We start from the raw sequence: 20034 nt of genomic DNA, 5'->3' as shown, positions 1-20034 counted from the left end.
TATTAACCCCCTGTGTTTGAAAAGCGCAAATAGTGTCACAGAAACTTTTCAATTTTTCCTGTCTAAATGTTGTATTTGGTTGCTATTTGTTTGTATTATTGATTGTTTAAGCTACTACTAACCTCATATTTTCCGAACAGTAAGTTGCAAGCTATTCGCAGGTGCCCGGCCAGTGGGCGCTTTCCATAACTCTTTCGAGAACTATACAGGTTCATTGCGCCTTTTTAAACAATTACCTAATGAAATCTTCACAGAATCAATACTTTTGAAATACTAGTGCTGCTAATGATGTTGCGGTTACTTACGATGATGATAGCTAAGCATTTCCATATTCGGTAAACAGAGTAAGCCCAGGCCCATAATTCAGGCCTAGGTAAGAAATATTAGCAAAGCGTACGGTCCATATCGTCAGGATGGAATTCTAGATAGCTAAGCTACGAAGTCCCACCTATGAGATGTAAAACACAGATAGTTGATGACAAAATCTAGGTTGTCAAGACGCAATTTTGACGATTTTTCCCGTCATACATGCCGTTTCAACATGGCGGCCTAGAATAACGTCGATGCGAAGGCAGCAGTCGTGGTAAGTTTTTACCGTTATTTTTATGTTTTGAAGTGAGAAATCGTGAAAAAATGTATCGCCTTCCGGGTCAAATATCATGGAAAATGCCCTCGTGAAGTATTTTTGTCGAACGTTTGGTATTTTTAGAGAAGATAGATGTTAATTGCGGACTGCTGTGGGTCTACCAGCAGATCTGTGCGATTTTGCAAATACTAATAGGAAATAGAGCAAACTTTGCATGAGTACCATTTAATAAGCTAGACCCTGCACATACGGTAATCTCAAAGATCAGATGGTAGAAGTCGCATGTTGTATACGACCAAGTCAACGAGTTGAGATCTTAAATTGCACTGCACTGCACCATACCGTGTACCATACTTGTACTGATACGCACGTGGTTTTCTATGGATATCGCACAGATCTGCTTAGCAGACCCACAGCAGTCCGCAATTAACATCTATCTTATCTAAAAATACCAAACGTTCGACAAAAATACTTCACGAGGGCATTTTCCATGATATTTGACCCGGAAGGCGATACATTTTTTCACGATTTCTCACTTCAAAACTAAAAATAACGGTAAAAACTTACCACGACTGCTGCCTTCGCATCGACGTTATCTTAGGCCGCCATGTTGAAACGGCATGTATGACGGGAAAAATCGTCAAAATTGCGTCTTGACAACCTAGATTTTGTCATCAACTATCTGTGTTTTACATCTCATAGTGGGACTTCGTAGCTTAGCTATCTAGAATTCCATCCTGACGATATGGACCGTACGCTTTGCTAATATTTCTTACCCAGGCCCATAATTTATGTTCCCAATCGCCCTCTCGTAAACCTTATGTGTGTGACGTTGCTGTCAGCATGAAGCTAAAAATAGGAGCTCCATGCTGTCAGTAAGAGCCCTTATTACACACTTGTTTTGACGGCTGTGCTTCATAACAGCATACCTCCATGATAGCAGAGAGGTTGCGACCATGCTGGCTACATTATGAGAGTCCCAGACGGGTTATCAATCATTTTCTCAATGTAGCCAATGCAGGGGAGGACAGTCCCGACAATATAGAAATATGCATTCATCAATAATATTCATGTTTCATCAATATTGATAAAAATGCAGGTTTTTCTTGATACCTGCTTGTGGACAATATGTAAGCTAATCAGCTTGTTTTGAGTAGTAGTAGACGTATGAATCAATGAAGCTGTTCAGTCGAGGATTACCTGTCAAAGGTCACCTTTTCTGAGGGTACCCGGTGTATTAAACAAGCAAAATTTGCATATTATGAAAGTCCCATTGCATCAACATGTACCTTCATGCATGTACTGTTATCTGTTTATGGCTGGGCTAGCCTGATCGTACTACCCGCCACAAACTGCTGACCTCTTGTATACCGTCAGGAGTTGACGTCATATTCCAGCTGAAAGACGACTGGCCCGCTAGCGCTACTTACAAGAGAAAGCCCTTCCATTTCTAGTTACCAATCGTGTGTAGCGTACGTGGCTCTAAAACAGGGTGCTTGGTGGCCCAGGACGGCTAATCCGCTGACTTCACTACCCTTCGTCGCATTGAGTACGCTGCACAGGGTATGGGGACGGTGAAATTACATAGCATGTTTGCTGTTCTTTTGCTCCTGGGGACCGCGTCCTTGGCTGAATGCGAGAACGCCGACGACATAGGTGAGTGCCATGCCGTAGGGGAAATTTAATTAGAGGACAACCTTGTGATCCCTTCTCCGTTTCCTTTTTCCCGGTAGGGTATACTACATTTTGCATTATGTTAACGCCAACCTTACATACAACTAACCCTAAACCTAATTTCAAACCCTTGCAAGGTTGCATTTGGCGAGATTCTTTTGAGGAAAGACCTCGGATTTAAATTGATTTCAGGTACGCGGGAAATTAAGGAGGTTGTGCTATTGATTGTAGCTTATTAATATATTCGCTTAGTGTCGACCTTGAAAGGTGCTTGATCGTGAGTTTGACCTTCGGATGATGTTGTGCGACCATCATCAAGCCATGTATTTGTTCACAGGAATGCGAACAAACCTTTGGTGCTTCAGGGCTCTGCAGTATGAGTCCGCTCACCTGGTGTGCTGCATAGCAATTCAATGCAACAATGATTGGAGTTTCGAACGGCGTTACTTTGACCATGGAACTTTCCCTAGATCATAACATGATAATAGTATTTCCCCCTGTATTGTCTATGCTTTGATCATACAGTCTACTCTCTACAGCTTTGATAAACGTAGGGACACCAGTAAATGTCGGGACATGGTAAGCTGCTCAGCACAGGCCACTGCTCTTTATGGTTTGACATCAACGTTTGTTTATTGACATACAACATGTATGCAAGAGACAACCCTGCAAGTGTTTCATACTTTCGCAGAAAAAATACTTGCACTTCTTCTCCAGCGTATAGGCAGGGCTCAATATTTACATTTACATTGTCTTCACAACGATCTGGTGATGTATGGGACACCTCCATGCTTGTACTCAATGGCCTTATTGTACACGGTGTTTTCTCTGGATATTGTACAAGAGCTTGTAATATTGTCTGCGTGGGAACCTGAACCCACTGCGAATACGGAGTATACTATAGACTAGACGTTGCTGACGTCAGCAAGATGATGACCAAACTTTGCGCGACTGTGCGAATAGGCTTTGCGAAGATGGTAACGAATACGTGCAAACAGATGGTACAGTGCGGCGTCAGTGACTCATATCACCCTGGAAAAACCTAGACTTTCTCCAGGGTCGGCGGGATGGATAAATATCGGTCTATATATAGAGGGACAGTGGATTCATCAACAAAGAATGACGAACGTAATACCCGTTAAAAAGCGCAATGTTTGCAGTAACATTGCATCAAGCCTGATATTTATGACAATCCGCGAAAGTTATGTCTTAATTGCCCAGCTTATATTTTATAGCGTAGCTCTCCATCTCAAATTTGCAAATGTAGACTTTCCCTAGATCTACTCTGAGTATTTGCTTTCAGCTCTGTATTCAAAAGATGTTTGTATATGCAAAGAACTTGCTATTTAGTGTGCACATACCTGTACCTCTAGGTCTGTCACTCGAATTCACTGCTACCTAACGGCTTGCGTGCCCCATATCAAACACAAAATCATTTTAGCTGATTTTTTTCTTTCTCTGCTCGCCTCAATTCGAGAATTTAATGCCTCTCGCCCTATATTAGTGGCCACAAACTCACTTTTTCCCCTTGTACAATCTGCCGCATAAAAAACACACACACCAGAAACTACCGAAACAAAACCATTACTGTTCGAATTCCATGATTTGGTTTGGGGCATGCTCGAGGCTTGCCATCTCACCTAGTCGTTTTCATGAGCTTATCTTTGGCCTAGCTGGACTTTGCTAGAGGAAAGGATTAAATAAGTTCAGTAGAATTCACTGTATTCACTTCGGTGTCGCTTGCTTCATTTTGTGATCTTATGAGACCTTCCTAAGGTGGGCTATCCCTTTGCAAAGATCATCAACATTTTACGGAAAATCCCAAGACGTTCTGTATCTGTTACGCACTGATCCGACTCGTTTTTTGCGAGCTGAGAGAGAGAGAGAGAGAGAGAGAGAGAGAGAGAGAGAGAGAGAGAGAGAGAGTGTGTGTGTGCGTGTGTGTGTGTGTGTGTAGAAGTTTCTGAAGTTTGTGTTTTGGAAGAAATGACTCGCTTTGTCCATAGACTTTAAGGTCTATGCTTTGTCTTTGCGTTGACAAAACTCTTGTCGACTGCAAACCTCAAAATTGCTCAGACAAGTAATGGCTGAATATTTCATGTATTTGTGATCGGTCGTGTTAAGGTTCCAAGACAAGAAATTGACCATTTTAAACTAACAATTCTCTAGTGTTTAATAAGCTCAGAACCCCCGTAAATTATATATTTTCAGAAAGCGTAGATATAGGGGAACATTTTGAGTACCATAGTGTCACCATTGTTGACATAGCTATCACGTGACAGGTAATTTGCATAACCTTTCAAAAATCGGTTTTCCCTCTGTTTTGTTTCAATGCTTTGAGATATGTGGCTGAAATTTGTGTGAGCGCAAGCTGTCCTAAGGGTCTTCAAAAGTGTGTCTCAGAATTTTTTTAAACCTTCTTAAACAGTTTTTATGCCAGAAAAACTTCCAGAGCAGTGAATTTAACCGTAGTTGATTTCTTTAAAATTGTGCTCCAAAAAAACTAAGCAAGATATAAAAAATCTGAGACACACTTTGGAAGAGCGTTGTGACAGCTTGAATTCCAGCAAGTTTGAGTCAGATATTTTGGAGTATTGAGACAAAACGTAGGGAAAACCGATTTTTGAAAGGTTTTGCAAATTACCTTGTCACGTGATAGTGATGTAAACAATGGTGACACTGTGGTTACCAAAATGTTCCCGTATATCTAGGCTTTCAGAAAATGTATACATTACGGGGGTTCTGAGCTTATTAACTGTTAGAGAATTGTTAGATTAAAAAGGTCAAATTTCTTGTCTTGGACCTTAACGTGGAATACTTTGGAGGACCGGAGTGAACGAGATGCATGCAGGTCTCTGGTGTCTGTTCACCTTTACTGAGCAAATTCCACTCCGATGCATTCGCCATGTTCAAATGATCGACCACGCTTCGCCATAGCAGAGCCAACCGGAGTCGAATGGCCATTGATGAAATGATAAAAAGACAAACAATTATTATCAGTAGTCTGTTACAGGCAACTTATTGTTGTTTCGTCCACGTGAACCGAGTCCAGGCGATGCTAGCTGTAGTATGTGGGTATTTGCTACTGTATGTTTGCTTCATTGGTGGCCCTTCTAGCGGCGTATTGTAAACCACTGCAATCATCTACGATGTCAGAGGGCTGAAGCCGTCAGGACAGCTGTTGGGAGGGGTTCGCCTTCTCGTGACAACCCTACTACCCTTCTATTTTGAAAAACCTGGTTTCAATATAGAAAACGGTGTTTAATTTTGGTCGATGGGAAATATTGCACTGTTCTGTGACATTGTGTGTCTGCTGACGATTCACTTTTAACGACGATATAGTTTTCCAAAATGCAGCAAAATTATGTCACGTAACGATGTGTCATGATGAGTGATGTTCCCTGGAAAAGCAACTTGTCAGCGATGTATACGTGATTTCTTTTAACACACTCGGAGATATCGTTGGCATGGCAGCCAGTACCAGCGTTCGACCTCTTACGTCATGCAGATAAAGCTGCAAGTTAACGTTGATCTCATCTGATTTTCTATCTCCATGAATAAACATTATGCAATTCTACAAATTTTAAGGAATTAGTGACACTTTGACCTTAAACCAGAGATACCGCTTGAGACGGTGAAGCATGTTTGGTAGTGTATGCTGACAGGTGCAAGAGTTTCCAACAAGATTGGAGCATTGTCGCACGATGGCGCCACGACTCTGTCCCCCCAACTTTTCTGCGACATCCGCCATTCTACGTGAAATTATCACAAACAACTAATGCCAAGGAAAAGCTGGACTTCCATCACCAATAAGACTAAACGAACAAATAGGCTAAATATGATTTATCTTCTTAGTACAGTCGATGCACATATCATGCATAATAAAAAAGCAGCTAGTGTTGTTCCCTGCCCAATTACTACCGTTGCCGGCGCGCTCAGCCAACAGTAGAAATTGGGCAGAGGACCAGAGTACAAGTAATGGTGACGGTATGCCACGCATACGATCATCCACGTCATAGCCCTACTCTCATAATTACCAGAGTATTTGAGATACAGAAGTTGCTGCCCTTCGACGTAAGCCTCGTTTCCTCGGCAACGAGGCTTTGCACATATTACGACAACATGATAACGTCTCATATTACAATCGAAACAGGCAAACCAATTTAGCAAAGTGTGTAGGATATGCTTGAAAACAAAAACAAATCAACTTCAGTGTCCGAACTACTTTCGAGTGCACACATTGTTTCATGTATGCATTGACACCACAGCTTCAAGATGAGCCCCCACAAGTGGTCGGCCAAAAAGAATAACGTAAAAGTTTTTAGAGACGGTCCGAAATATCTGTTTTGTGGCGCATTCTACCTGAAGGCCAAATATAATTCTGTTCGCCACGCTACAAATATGACACACACCTCAGGAAACTATATGTCTTTACTTAGCATGGTACATGATGTAAAGCGCTTTGAGGTAGTATGCGCCTCGAAAGTGAAAGAGTTACTTATGCTCAAACTTTCCTTAATGAATCTTTCAACCATTCTCTTTCAAAATCAAGAATAAAAATCGGGGGTCACCGTGCAAACTTTGGTATTAGAGAAACAAATAACCCAGGATTTACCGAAATTCAAAATTCAAAATGCCCGCCATCCTTGTGTTAACTCTATAGAGAAAAGTAAAATTTTCGAATTTCGAAAAACTAAGCCGGTAATTTTTTTTTTACACCAAGAGCTTAAAATGAACCCCACAAGTGGTATATCAGAAAAGATTTGTAAAAGTTTAAGAGTACGTCCAAATATCTGACGTTACCATATCTATTCCGGCATTCGGTACACCGCAAAAAAAGATACACAATACAACAACGCAGTGCCACACTTTTCAACATGCAAAATTCACAGTATCTGGTACACTGTTAGCCTTTCGTAGACACAGAGAAAGGTTCGTCCTCTGTCTTAGTATCTGCCATCTGACTAAAAAGATAAAATCTGTTCCACAGGTTACTTTTGGCATGTTGCCGATTTCCACTACGACAACCAGTACTCCACAGAGGGCGTCGCCTCATACTACTGCCACTACTGGAACGAGACAGCCGCTGAGGCGCTTGGCTACTATGGCGACTACGAGTGCGATTCACCGCTGAGTCTGATCATAGCAGCGGTTCAGGGTATGAAGGAACTGAAGAGTGACGCTGACTTCATCATTTGGACCGGGTAAATAGATTGTTGTAACCCTTTCCGTTTGGCGTGTTTATTTTTTGTGTATCGGTGGGTCCCAACATTCATCAGGGGGCGCACGACCGTTGACATGGGTACGTGGAGTGTTGAACATTCCTATTGTTCCATAACCTTTTAGAGCACCTGTGGCTAAGCCCGGGTGGCTGAGTGTGTGGAAATAAGTCCATGTCGCTAATAAAATTCAGATATTGTCAGGTAGAATAGGAGCACATATGCCACATCCCCATCAAGTATGTACTATTTTCGTCGACTAATACGTCACTTGGAAAGCTTTATCAAAAACGTCCACATTGCTTGTGACCATCCCTTTCCAATTAACAGCCCTTCTCCACTCTGTCTACATTGCTCTGCAGAGACGATGCTGCACACGTGCCCGACTCTATGGTCGGCGAGGAACTCATGACAGAGATCATACAAAACTTGACGAACATTATCAAGGGCGAATTTCCCAACACCCAAGTCTACCCGGCCATCGCAAACCACGACTATCACCCTAGCAACCAGCTGCCCCCTTACAACAGTGCCCAGTATGATGCCATAGCGGCGGCCTGGAGTTCTTGGTTGACTGACGACCCTACAGCAGTGGACACTTTGAAAACAGGTAATTGCCATAAATTGGTCGGACGTGTCATGTAGTTATCAACTTACAATGTGATACGAATCAACAGAAATCGTTTTAGTGAACAGACACAAATTCACAGAGATATACATGCCTGGTGAAAGTGCATGAAGCGAGAATATTTCGGAATCCTTAATTCTCGGCCAAAATGTTTCATGGATTCGACTTCATCCATGTTATTTATCGTTTGGTTCTCGTCAAGACACAAAGTTCAGTGTCTTTTAAAATACCTTCACTTTCTCTTGAACTTGATGAATGCGCTTAGGAGACAGATATTTTGACTCTCAAATTTTTACATTTCTTTTCTGAACTACTACATGTAGGGGCTCATTTTAAAGCTTTTGGGATAAGAAAAATCTTCACCGTCTTAGTTTTTCGAAAGTCAAAAAATTGATTTTCCCCATAGCGTCAATACAGGAATAGTGACCAATCGACCATTCTGAATTATCGATAAATGTCGGTAATTGCCTTCTCTAACTTTGCAAACTTTGCACGGTGACCCCTGATTTTCATTCTTGATATGATTAAAGAATGATTGAAAATCTCCATGAGGAAAGTTTGAGCAAAAGTTTAAGGTAGTATGCGCCTCGAAAGTGAAAGACTTAAAATTTTTGCTCAAACTGTCCTTAAGGAATCTTTCAACCGTTCTCTTTCAAAATCAAGAATAAACATCAGGTGTCGCCATGCAAACTTTAGTACTGTAGAAACAAATTACCCAAGATTTACCAATATTTGAAATTCAAAATGGCCGCCATCCCTGTGTTAAGTCTATGGAGAGAAAATAAAATTTTTGATTTTCGAAAAAACTAAGCCGGTGAAAGTTTTCCTTTCTCCAAGAGCGTCAAAATCAGCCCCCCCCCCCACAAGTGATAGATAAGAATAGAATTGTAAAAATTTGAGAGTCCGAATATCTGTCCCCAGGGCGCGATCTTTTCGAGGTGCATACTACCGACATTACTTCCGAATCGGAGATCGGTCCTTGGATATATCCCTCGATTTACTTTCCTATACCACACTCAATACGATTTTCACATCTCACCTAAATATACATGAATTCTGAGCAGACGTTTAGTAGACGTAGGGCCCCTTGCAAGGTTAACAGAATGTGATTTTGGCAGCGGGAAGGCGATCGGGATCCCTATCACAGGCTTCAAATTATATGTCACGTGTTTGCTTTAGACAGCTACAGTCGTGCGGTTATTCAGGCGCGATCTCTGGAGAAGGGCTCATCATCTGATTAGAATCAAATTTGTAAAGTTTAGATTGTTTCGAAAACTGCAAAACTGTTCAGGTTTTGATTGGCACTGTTTGAATAATGAATGGTAATTTGCAAGAGGCCAAGACATTGAAAGGCATCATACAGTTTCATATCAGTTAGTCCTAGTGCAAATTTGTGGAAATAATTTTAGGGAGAGCAAGGGCGTCTTGAATTTACAGACACCTGCACCATAAACTATAAATCCAGAGTATTTTCATTCTAAGTATCTAAGTCAGAGGGTTTGATTTGTCTTTCGTCTGCCACACAGCCGGATATTACACTCTGAAAATGGACAATGGAATTCGCCTCATCGTTCCGAACAACAATCTTTACTACACGTCGAATAAAGTGACTAAAGATATGCCTGACCCAGCCGACCAGTTTGTTTGGATCGAGGACACCCTAGAGGCAGCCAAAGTCGCTGATGAAAAGGTTTGTCAAGATTGAACCTATAGTTTATTTACAAACCTTTTTCAGCCCATTTTTACCTTCTCGTGTCTATTTATAGACAGAGAAGGTATTAGAGTTGAAAACCAGTATGCTGCTGTCAAGTACTTCCGTCTGTCAAGACTTCCGTCTGTCAAGATCCGTTGACGTCATGCCATTGTGATGGGTCATATCATAAACCGGTGGGGGTGTTCATGGCTCAGGTTGAGGTGTGGGAGAACGATTTTGAGCTATGACAAAAATCAAAAGGGACTTAGCGGCATAGCCACAGTGTTCTTTCTCCAAGGTTTCTTAGTTGACTACAATCTATTACAGACTACTGAGCTGACGTTAGGGGTACTCACTTTGTGTTTGCTCACTCTGTGAGCGCTAGTGTTTGGTACTGAGTTGCGTGGATATCCCCTCATGGCCTCACGTGATCTTGGCCTGTTGCATAATCTGCAGAGATGATCATATGCCTCCGAGTCTGAAAACTGTTATTGTGTAAGCCTGTCGGCATTTTCCTTGCATTTTTTCTCATTTAATTTTGCAAAATATCGGCGAGTACCTCAATATTTCAAGATAACCCTTTCTTCCCAATCGTTTCCTGGAGTTTCAGAGTCATATGAACGAAAATGAGTGAAAGTTTTAGACAGGAAAATCGGACGTCGGCCATGTTCAATGTTTACAGTACATACAATCAGAAGTTTACGTGGAGGAATTAACCAACAAACACTATTCATGATGCCCGCCCTCTAGAGGCAGACCCTCCTATATGAAGTACCACATTTGATGCTTGTGGAAAGCTTGACCACACAATGGAGCATTTAAACTTTTAGAAAATGACAAACTGAATAAGAAGGTATTCAGAAAATGTCAAATACTGCGGAAAAATGCGCAATATTCAATATAAACAGGTTAACTGACTGGTCAGCTATAAAAAACAATGAAAATGTTTATGATCAAAAGTTTTTGAGATGCGCACATTTTAACAAATACAGAAATTATTAACATTATAAATATAAGACCAAACTATTTTGTCAGGGATGGGACAGGTTGGAAATGAGGGATGAGAGACAAAGGCACTCCTATTGCTGCATGTGGATGCAGCCACACCATTTCATTTACAGCATACTTATTCACTGTGTTGTGTTCAAGTTCCATATTGTACTGACTGTCATACAAGGATAACATGAGCAAATCAAATCAAATTAGAAAAGGATCAATGCTAGCGCTGTTGTGTGGATTTTGCTGCACATGGCTGATTTTAATATTTCGCCCTATATATTTGGTATCCAGCAAAGGCATATTTTGATGTAAAGTCAAAATTAACACTACATTGCTGACAATATATTTTACCGTTTCCGCATGAACTTTTCTTTTTTAAATTATAGTATATTAGTACTTCAAACAGATTAACAGTTATCGTGATGTCAACCCATAATTTTACTTCACAAAGACTGTAATTCTGCCAATTTTTTTTGTTTTTCAGTCATTTTATAAATTTTGCACTGCACAAGATGATTGAACAAATTGCAATGTTTGAATTTGTAAACTCAAAGAATAAAAATCCTTTGGTCACAGATTAAATTATTTTTTAAAAAGAAATTACTCTTAAACACTTTTAGCATATATTCTTTACACGGTCATGTATTTCAAGGAAAATATGCCTATTAAAAACAGTAATTTCTTCACTTTCAATTTTTTTCAATACTATGACAATTATCAGCCATGAGGTTATACAAACACAAGACCAGATAAGCGTTTTTCATCATTTTCACAGGACTCTTTGGAAAATCCATTAAAAACAGTTAAAAGTGACTTAAAATGATCACTTGGTATACATTTAATTTACAGATGCCAGGTTGTGTATTTCACATGCACTCAGGTCAGTAAGGAAGTGCGTCATTACTATTTTGGACTGTGAATTCTTATTTCTGAATTATTTAACTTTTTCCCTCATTGAACTATCTTTAGGCAGTTTATACTGTAGCTTAGAATTTTTTTGATTGATGTATTTAATCATCTTTTGGGTTCTTTGGGTCCATATCCCACCTCATGCCCCTACATCATCAACTATTTACCAACAACTCCATGCCAACAACCAATTACCTGACCTGGCCACACATTAGAGAAGGTACAGCGTCATTGACGGTATTTTTATACCAATTCTTCCCGGACCATCTCCATTTTATATCCCCAACGTTGAAACATTTTTGATGGTTATAGTAAACTGAAAATAATTTCTCTGTCTTGCTATTCGAATCATAGACCACAATTTCTGGAGACGCGACTGCCATAAGTAAATAAACAAATAAACTAGTAAATAAGTAAATAAATGGTTAATAAATAAATAGCACCACATTGTAATCACAAAGCTGCTATGAAAACCACACAAAAAAACTGAAAACGGGAGATGTTGTTTGCACAATAATCATGCACACATACTTCTAGACCATTTCAATCCACGTTGTCGTCATAGACTCAAGCTGCGATCTGTTTTCTCTTCCGATTTGCAGGTTTGGGTGGTGGCGCACATTCCGCCTGGCCACCCGGAGAAATCCCTGTCTCCACCATGGTTTTACCCAGAGTACAACGCGAGGTACACCGGAATCATGGAGAAGTACGCCGACATCATCGTTGGCCAATTCTACGCGCACCACCATAGCGATCATTTTAAAATCTACTACAACCAAGATGGTAAGTCTTTCTTAGCGTTTTAAAAAGCCTTTTCTGGCAGGAATACAAATATACGAGAAGTCGGTAACGTATGTCACAAGCCGGCATGCGAGGATACGTTGGTTGATGATGAGTTCCTATATTATTTTCACCGACCGAATTTCTGAAAAAAAAAAGTTTTGAAAAATCCTTCGCGGCTTTCATCGTGCATGTTAGCCTGGTAGTTTCCCGAGACTGAAAGATTCAGTCTTGTATGACTCTCCGCCAACTCCATAGTATACATGGTATACCAAGCGCTGCGCGCCGTCATACGGTGTACTCATCGCCAGTGGCAGCGTTTACATTTTGTTGCTCCAACAATCAAATCAAATATGTGTCCTTGCTTGCCAAAAGTTTGCAAAATAGCTCACAATAGAGAATGGTTTTAGCGTAATATTAATTTTGTAAGGGTCAACTCTTACGGTAGAACCTCCTCTGGACAGATATAATCGGACTCCCATAAGTTTTTTTTCAAAAGTCAACACTTGCTTGTGTACTGTCGGTGTGGGCCTCGTATTAGGTTTTCAGTAACTGTTCTGTGAACACCGAAAGTTTATTTTCCTCGCCTATAATTAAAAGCTATTGGCAATTTTATTATCAGTGGATTTTCGGGATTCAAATTTATTAATAATCACCAAAATTTGTGTGGTGATCTCTAATTCTACTCTCGACCGGAAATGAACATGGTTTAAGTTTCCCTGAGGAAAATCTAAAATCTAAAAAAATTAGAATTTAAATCTTTCATTTTCTCTGGGCGCGTACTATACTACCTTCTCCATCTCTCCTTCTAACAACTTCACACAGGTGAACCCATCAATTCAATGTTGCTGGCGCCTGCCGTCGTTCCATGGCGAAACAAGTATGTCTACAGGCCCGAGTTTGGCGCCAATAATCCCGCCATCAGATTGGTGAAGTTTCAGCGGTCGACGGGAAAACTATTGGACATCATCCAATACATGACAAACTTGACTGAAGCCAACGAAAAGGGGCAACCGTCATGGGTGCAAGAATACATCGCTACAGAAGCTTATTCGATCGATGACGTTACGACCGAATCACTGCATGGATTGGTGGAATCCATGCGACCCGAGGGCAGCGAGAACTTCGCAAAATACAATCTGTACAACTCTGTGAGTTACGACACGTCGCCGTGCGATGAAGTGTGCAAGAGGACGCACATCTGCGCCATTACAAACATAAAGATGGAAGAGTTCGATGCGTGCATGGAAGGTACATCCACCGGTCATATAAACGCTGTAGAAACCATACCAATATTGCTGTCAATGGTTGCCGTGACCAGGTGTAGCTACCTTATCTAGCCTGCCACTAGTTCCTTTGAAAACTGGACGTTAACCACAAACGGGTGCAGGTACATTGTAACGTGTGCAATTTTTACGAGTAGAAGACAATGCAAAGACGCAAGCGAATGCAAACTAAATCTATCGTGGATCGTTTGACAGTGATATTACTGATTCACGATAACATTAGGTTCATGATAATCATTATAATACAGTAACTGTTTATTGCTTGCTTTAAAATAAAGGATTCAAATAAAATTTTGTGGCAATAAAAGCGTTATGTAAAACAAGTTTTAATTTTTCTGACACAATAAGATAAATATTAAAAATTATCGAGGTATTTCTCAGTTTATACATCATTTGTAGAAATATAGTCTGCATGTTGATCATTAAATGACACCAGTTTTGTTACTAAGAAAATAAGACGATTTTTGTGCTTCAAATGGTAGTTCCATTTTGTTGAGAAATTTTCTTTGAACTTCATACTGTCGACAGACAAACAAAAAGTGCATTCCACCTTCAATGCTATTAGTGTTATATTGATTACAGTATCCTTAAGTAATTGGAGTTTTTGGAATAGTATGTCTGCCCTTTTCCTTGGTCATGATAACTTACACATAGCTTGGTGAGTAGTTTCTTTTCTCCTCTTCATGCTTGTAATTGTTTAGATTCAAGTATATAATGGTTCATATCTAAAGTAATGTTTTATTTTGGCATACATTCTTAGTTTACTCTCTTCATAAGTCGAGACTTCGTATTTACATTGTTGCCATCATCCCATACAACTTCTGGGTGTGTCAGTGACAAAACTTTTTTAAGGAGAAAGTTCATTCCATTTTCTTTGATTAAAGCATTTAGACAATTAAACCAGGATCCACTGTTCTGTTAGTATTCTTTAGTAATTGCTCCATGGAAGCTTCTATGGCAAGATTAAAAGGTTAGAGTAATGTTGTAAACAGTGTACCCAACATCTACTTAATACGTTGAGTTTAACTTAAAGTTACTGTAGATGTTGATATTGTGCAATGCAAGCTTGTTTGTTAGACTGCAGAGTGTTTTTACTAAATTTGAGATGATTTTTTTTAGACTGTAGGGTATTTTTTCAAAATTTGAGATGAATGTTTTTCATGTTCTATCCCTCTTTTTATGATTCACGAAGTCCTCTCCCAATATTACATAACCATAAGTAAAACCGGTTTTAATTATGAAAACACAAAATACGTTTACGAGGAAGTTTTATCTTATTGTTGTGCAATAATAATTTTTTAGCCAATTTTGTAATTGTTTCACTAAACGTACCATTTCATTTAACTGTCAATTCTAGGTATGTGACTAGCTCCTAAGCAATTTGATGCATATATTACCATAGTAGCAAAGCTTTTCTTTTTCTACCTAAGCAGATTTACTATACGTCATTGTTTGGGTTTCCAAAGTAAACAAAATGTGTAATTAAACCCATCTGCAACCCATCTAGATAGTGTTGGAGAGGTTAAGACAAGGGCTTCAGCGTACAATAAGTGGTAACTGGAGTATTATTCAACATTAGTGGTTCAGTATTCACTTATATTTAGACACAGGGTTTTAAATCATTGACATATAAATACGTTTTTAAAGCATTGACATACAAATTGAACAGCGCATCGGTTGAAAACAAATCCCTGTTTAATTCTGTTTTTTTACTGTCAAAGAAGACGAAATAAAGTTATTAGTTTTGACATGTATCCTTGGGTCTGAGTATAAATCTTTACAATTAATGTGCTGCTGTTGACATTGTTCTGGCAAGTTTGTGTCGTGAAAGAGACAAAACTGGGCTTGTGATTTTCCCTCGACAATTGTGAACCTGGGGTGAAAGTAGTATATGTAATCCCAGACAAGGTGACCGACACTGCAGTTATGCGGTAGTAGTAGTAGTAGTAGTTTTTCAATCATCTTTTTTCATAGATGTCCCTATTTACATGTGTAAAACAAAAAAAGGAAACGTGCACATTGCCAGAAACCAATGGAAACCTAAGAAAATAAGTAGATGAATGAATAAATAAACAAAAATATGAGAAAACTACTACATAGTGATTGTCGTAATTAATTATAAAACTTCATTAAACACAAAAGAAAACCATCAGCAAGAAAACCGTATCATAAACTTTTCGCTTAATAATTCAAAACGACGATTCAAATTTGAAAAACCAAAATAAGAGCAGTGCCTTATATGTAAAAATTGAGTTTTTCATCATGCATGTCATGAGTGTCAAAAAGAATATTATCAAAGGTTCAAGTAATATCAGTATGTTAATTTTCATTAAGACGATGATACTCTATGCCAGATAGTCGATATAATGAAAACGACCAATCGATAGTTTGATGGTTTTTGTCTTCGATTCCCCGGTGTAATAAGGACCATGCGATAAACCCTCAAAAGTTTTCACATTTTATTTTAGGGCTCCGTGAGATAGAACAGGCGCCTAGACAATCATTCATGATCTGTACTTTGACCAGAATCTTATCGTGCATACTTGCAAATCCGGAGACCGTATCGAGTTCGTTGAAGCTTGAGGGCGTTCGAACAGTCTGGCATTGGACCATGGGAGGGCAATGCCATTACGTAACGCAAGCACCATCTCCTTTGCCTTATATGGGTACCCATCACCGATTCTGAGCCTTTTCGTCAGTTGCTGTTGCCACATCCACATTCCATGCGAGCCCAAGCAACTTTCCCGCCATGGATTCAGCAAGCGAATGGCTAAACTATAATGAAGACATCCCAACGGAAACCGACGAAGTCGATTCAGGTAGTAGAGTCTCGAATATAGCTGATCCCAGTCACAGCGACGCAGTATTCAGACCGAGCAAGGCTAGAGTTTCTGCTTTGCCTCACCCCGGACAACAACAGACAGCTACCGGTACAGGATCTTCCCACTACCGGACGGCTCTCGGTGATAGCTCGCGGGTAAGTCGACAACTGATTCCGGACTTTCTCACCGACTTGAATACCCTCCGGGAACAATGTCGCGGCGATTCGGGATCTCCAGACCTCTATTGCAGATTGACCTTTGAATCAGAACGTGCCGTTTTGTGGAATGCAATCAACAGAAATTGCGGAGAAATGCCGGATTTTCTCTTACCAGCTTTTCGTCGCGTGAACGTCGTTGACCCACGATCACGTTTTCCATATTTCAAAGATAAGACAGGTCGCCTTCATCCAGTTCCATTCGTCTCCGATCTTATAAGCGACCATTCTTCAATGTGCGTGGAAGGAGACAACTGCCTCTTTCTAAAATTCTCAGTGCATGGCTGCTTTCGGGTAGGCCTACAGAGAGGACGCCCGAATATTGAGCAGATCACGCGATGCTGGACGCTCACACCAGCTACCTATCCAACCTCACGAAAAAGGAACCGTGATACTAGCCGCCAGTATATGTCACAGCGCACTGAATACCAAAGTGGTGGGAAAAGGGTGAAATTTAGTGTGGATGCTTCTCCTACCTCGGGTGGAGAGACCACTAAATTACAGGCGCACTCGCATTCAATAGCGGGTACCTTCGATGACTTGCCGCGGCAGCGACAGTCACAACCCGCACACTGGCAAGCGAATGCCGGTACTTTTAACAGTTTTTACGCCTCGTCACCCGACCTTCGCCCAATATCAGCAAACACTCGTAACGTATTCGTAGGAAACGCTACAGAGTGTAACGACGGCGCAGACGAACTCACGGAGTCGTCTCAAATGTCGCGTCAGTTTCTCGCTGGAGCATCATACCTCCCAAAAGCGAGCTCATCTGCTCACAAGGCGAGTTCTAACTCTGTGTTCGAGGAGCATGGCTTACGCCCTCCCACACAGCAATCGGATGATGAAGAACCCGGCTGTTATTCTATGTATAAATACTCAAAATCAAAATTAAAGGGCATAAAGATCCTTGAGAGTGATTATAATATCAAATACAAACGCTGACAGACAACCGAAAGGCTGAAAACTTTTGTAGACGAAGCATTCCGTCACCGGCTGTACAAGAAACATCGCATGGTGATTTCCAAGGTCAATCCGATACCAGATATCCCTGCACTTCAATGGCCTGCGCCGGACGAATATTTCCTATCGGCCATGATCGGCAGACGAGACAAACAAGCCGTCGACAAAGCTATGAAAGCATTCGACGCTTTTTCTCCGTTCTACCAAATTTTTGTGGATGCGATGGGCCCTTTATTTGCTTTGCTAGACCAGCTGGAAAAGAATCCGACTGAAGTCGACCACGAAACGGTGACAATCCTAGCGAAAAGGAGCGTCACACTCACCGGACACGCTGTCGCACTTTTCAACCATGAACGCCGCAAGACTATCCTGTCAGCCCTGAATTTGCTCGACGAGTTCGGAGACCTGGCTGCCCGCCCTCCGCCGTCCGGAAATCAACTTTTCGGCGAAGACTTCCGAAAGAAACTGATAGAGAGGAACAAGGTGGTAGAAGCAGTACGCAGAGCCAGGCTGTCAAAGCACGTGTAGAGGCTAAATGGGTATAAATAAGTTGCTGCAGGGATGCCAAATTCGACAAGAGCGGTATCTCGGAGTCCCTAGATGGCATGCTTAAACTTCAGCCGGCTGATCACAAAGTGCCACATTCAACAAATTTGATTATCAACAAATTCAGAGTAATAGCATCAGTACATAGGCGGGACTTTCTTCGGCTTTGAACTACTTCTGCTAATTGTCACGGAGTCTTGATGTGATTTCAGATCAATTCGAAATGCCTGACAACAGTAAAAACAAAATGGTTGGAAGGAGGACGAAGTAAGATATAGAAACCCACCCTCTGTTACATCTAACCCCCCCACCCCCCACCAATCTATGAAAGTTCAGTTCAGATCAAAATGAGGCAGTTCACGCTGAAGAATGAAGAAAACATTGACAAGATTGCATGTAAATTTTTCTCGTGGCAACTTTGCTATATATCAATAAATTGCTTGATTTTTGGACACATCTTCCTTTTATAGAAATGTAGCGAACTAAAGAAGTGTCTCCTAGTCACGTATTATTCACCTCACCCGCAAAATTGTATTCCAATCTCAATAAATGGTTGATTTCTCAACACATCACTGTCTTTTATAGAAACATTAGGTGAATTAAAGTAGAAGAAACACTAAGACTATGTCTCCTGATCACTTATTTACCTCACCTCTGAGCAAAATTGTATTCCAATCTCAACTGATCAATGGCTATCAAGTGGCGGTGATGAGCATCCATGTATGTTAGAGCAAGCAAGAGAGATTATACACCAACAGAAAATGATAGTAATCTTCTAACCCATTCAGCTCTGCAAGTGTACACAGTCGCTAGTCTCTGTCAAGCCCACATTGTCTCCCTCTTTCAATGTTTAAATTATGAGAGGAGCAACGAAAAAGTTTGAGCGCCGCATATGGACTCGATCTGAACAGAATATATTTTTACTGGTTCAAAGGTGTATTTAATATGATCATATAAATCTAGCTTATCCAAAATTTGCAAAAGAAAAACAGGTTTTATTAAAATTAGCGACAAAAGGTTTTACAAGTTTGGTTGTATCTTTCCCTTTTGATTTTCCCCACATATCTTGAAAATCGAAGTAACTGACGATTTTTCACGTCACGCACCCATGTTGATTTTTTGCTTGCTCCAGACAGATGAAGATCTCAATACTCTTGGAAGTTCAGTCGCAAAAATGTCAACTTTTGGTTTTCATTTCTCGAACACTAACAAAACATTATTAAAGTGTATTCATCTAAGGAATGTTTTTCAGTTTTCGTACGATTGAAATTGAAAAACAACTGAATGTATATTCTGCGATTTGACTATTTCAGTTTTCTTCATTACTTTCTCATAATTTCACTTCTTTTTCATCTCGACATAAACATGATATTTTCCAACATGCTAAAAGTTTTGACACAGAAGAAATTGACCACAGCACTGCAGAGCCCTGTGGAATACGTTCCACCTAATTTCATGGATCATGAACCAGGAATTTGTCGACTTAAAACTTGTATTTCTAATGTGGATTCTCAATGCGCTTACTTTTACCTGTAAATTCCATTTCATCACTGAAGGGGGTCACTTTTTTTAGCGGGTGGAGACATTGTCATTTCACAAGCGCCATCTACGTCGAAAATGCGAAAGGCCATAAACCCCACTGATATGACCTTTGACATGTACGTGTCAGCTGTTGGTGTTGCCTGATAACTGGATACCGCAAGATCTCTCACTGCAG

General features: G+C 40.4%; 2 protein-coding genes across 2 annotated transcripts in view; both read left to right on the top strand.

Moving 5' to 3' along the window:
* The first annotated feature begins 1858 nt into the window (after positions 1–1858).
* Positions 1859–15528, top strand: LOC139151381 (acid sphingomyelinase-like phosphodiesterase 3b). Its single transcript, XM_070724149.1, has 6 exons — positions 1859–2242; positions 7251–7464; positions 7842–8089; positions 9634–9797; positions 12311–12491; positions 13314–15528. Exons 1-6 carry the CDS (start codon positions 2152–2154, stop codon positions 13826–13828), a joined length of 1413 nt encoding a protein of 470 aa, XP_070580250.1. The 5' UTR covers positions 1859–2151; the 3' UTR covers positions 13829–15528.
* Positions 15529–16621: 1093 nt separating this feature from the next.
* LOC139152264 (ankyrin repeat domain-containing protein 1-like) overlaps positions 16622–20034 on the top strand; it is a 5196-nt gene continuing 1783 nt past the window's right edge. Inside the window, exon 1 of the mRNA XM_070725406.1 lies at positions 16622–16751. The gene's annotated coding sequence lies outside the window, so the exon portion shown is untranslated. The remainder of the gene's footprint in view (positions 16752–20034) is intronic.

This window comes from Ptychodera flava, chromosome 15, assembly GCF_041260155.1.
Source record: "Ptychodera flava strain L36383 chromosome 15, AS_Pfla_20210202, whole genome shotgun sequence".
NCBI lineage: Eukaryota > Metazoa > Hemichordata > Enteropneusta > Ptychoderidae > Ptychodera > Ptychodera flava.
Note: the sequence above shows the minus strand (reverse complement) of the source record. Positions and strands in the feature narration are given on the sequence as shown.

Coding starts and splice junctions, on each gene's coding strand:
- LOC139151381 (XM_070724149.1), top strand. CDS start 2,152: ATGGGGACGGTGAAATTACATAGCATGTTTGCTGTTCTTTTGCTCCTG. Junction 8,090..9,633: donor AGTGGACACTTTGAAAACAG/GTAATTGCCATA, acceptor TCTGCCACACAG/CCGGATATTACACTCTGAAA. Junction 12,492..13,313: donor AATCTACTACAACCAAGATG/GTAAGTCTTTCT, acceptor AACTTCACACAG/GTGAACCCATCAATTCAATG.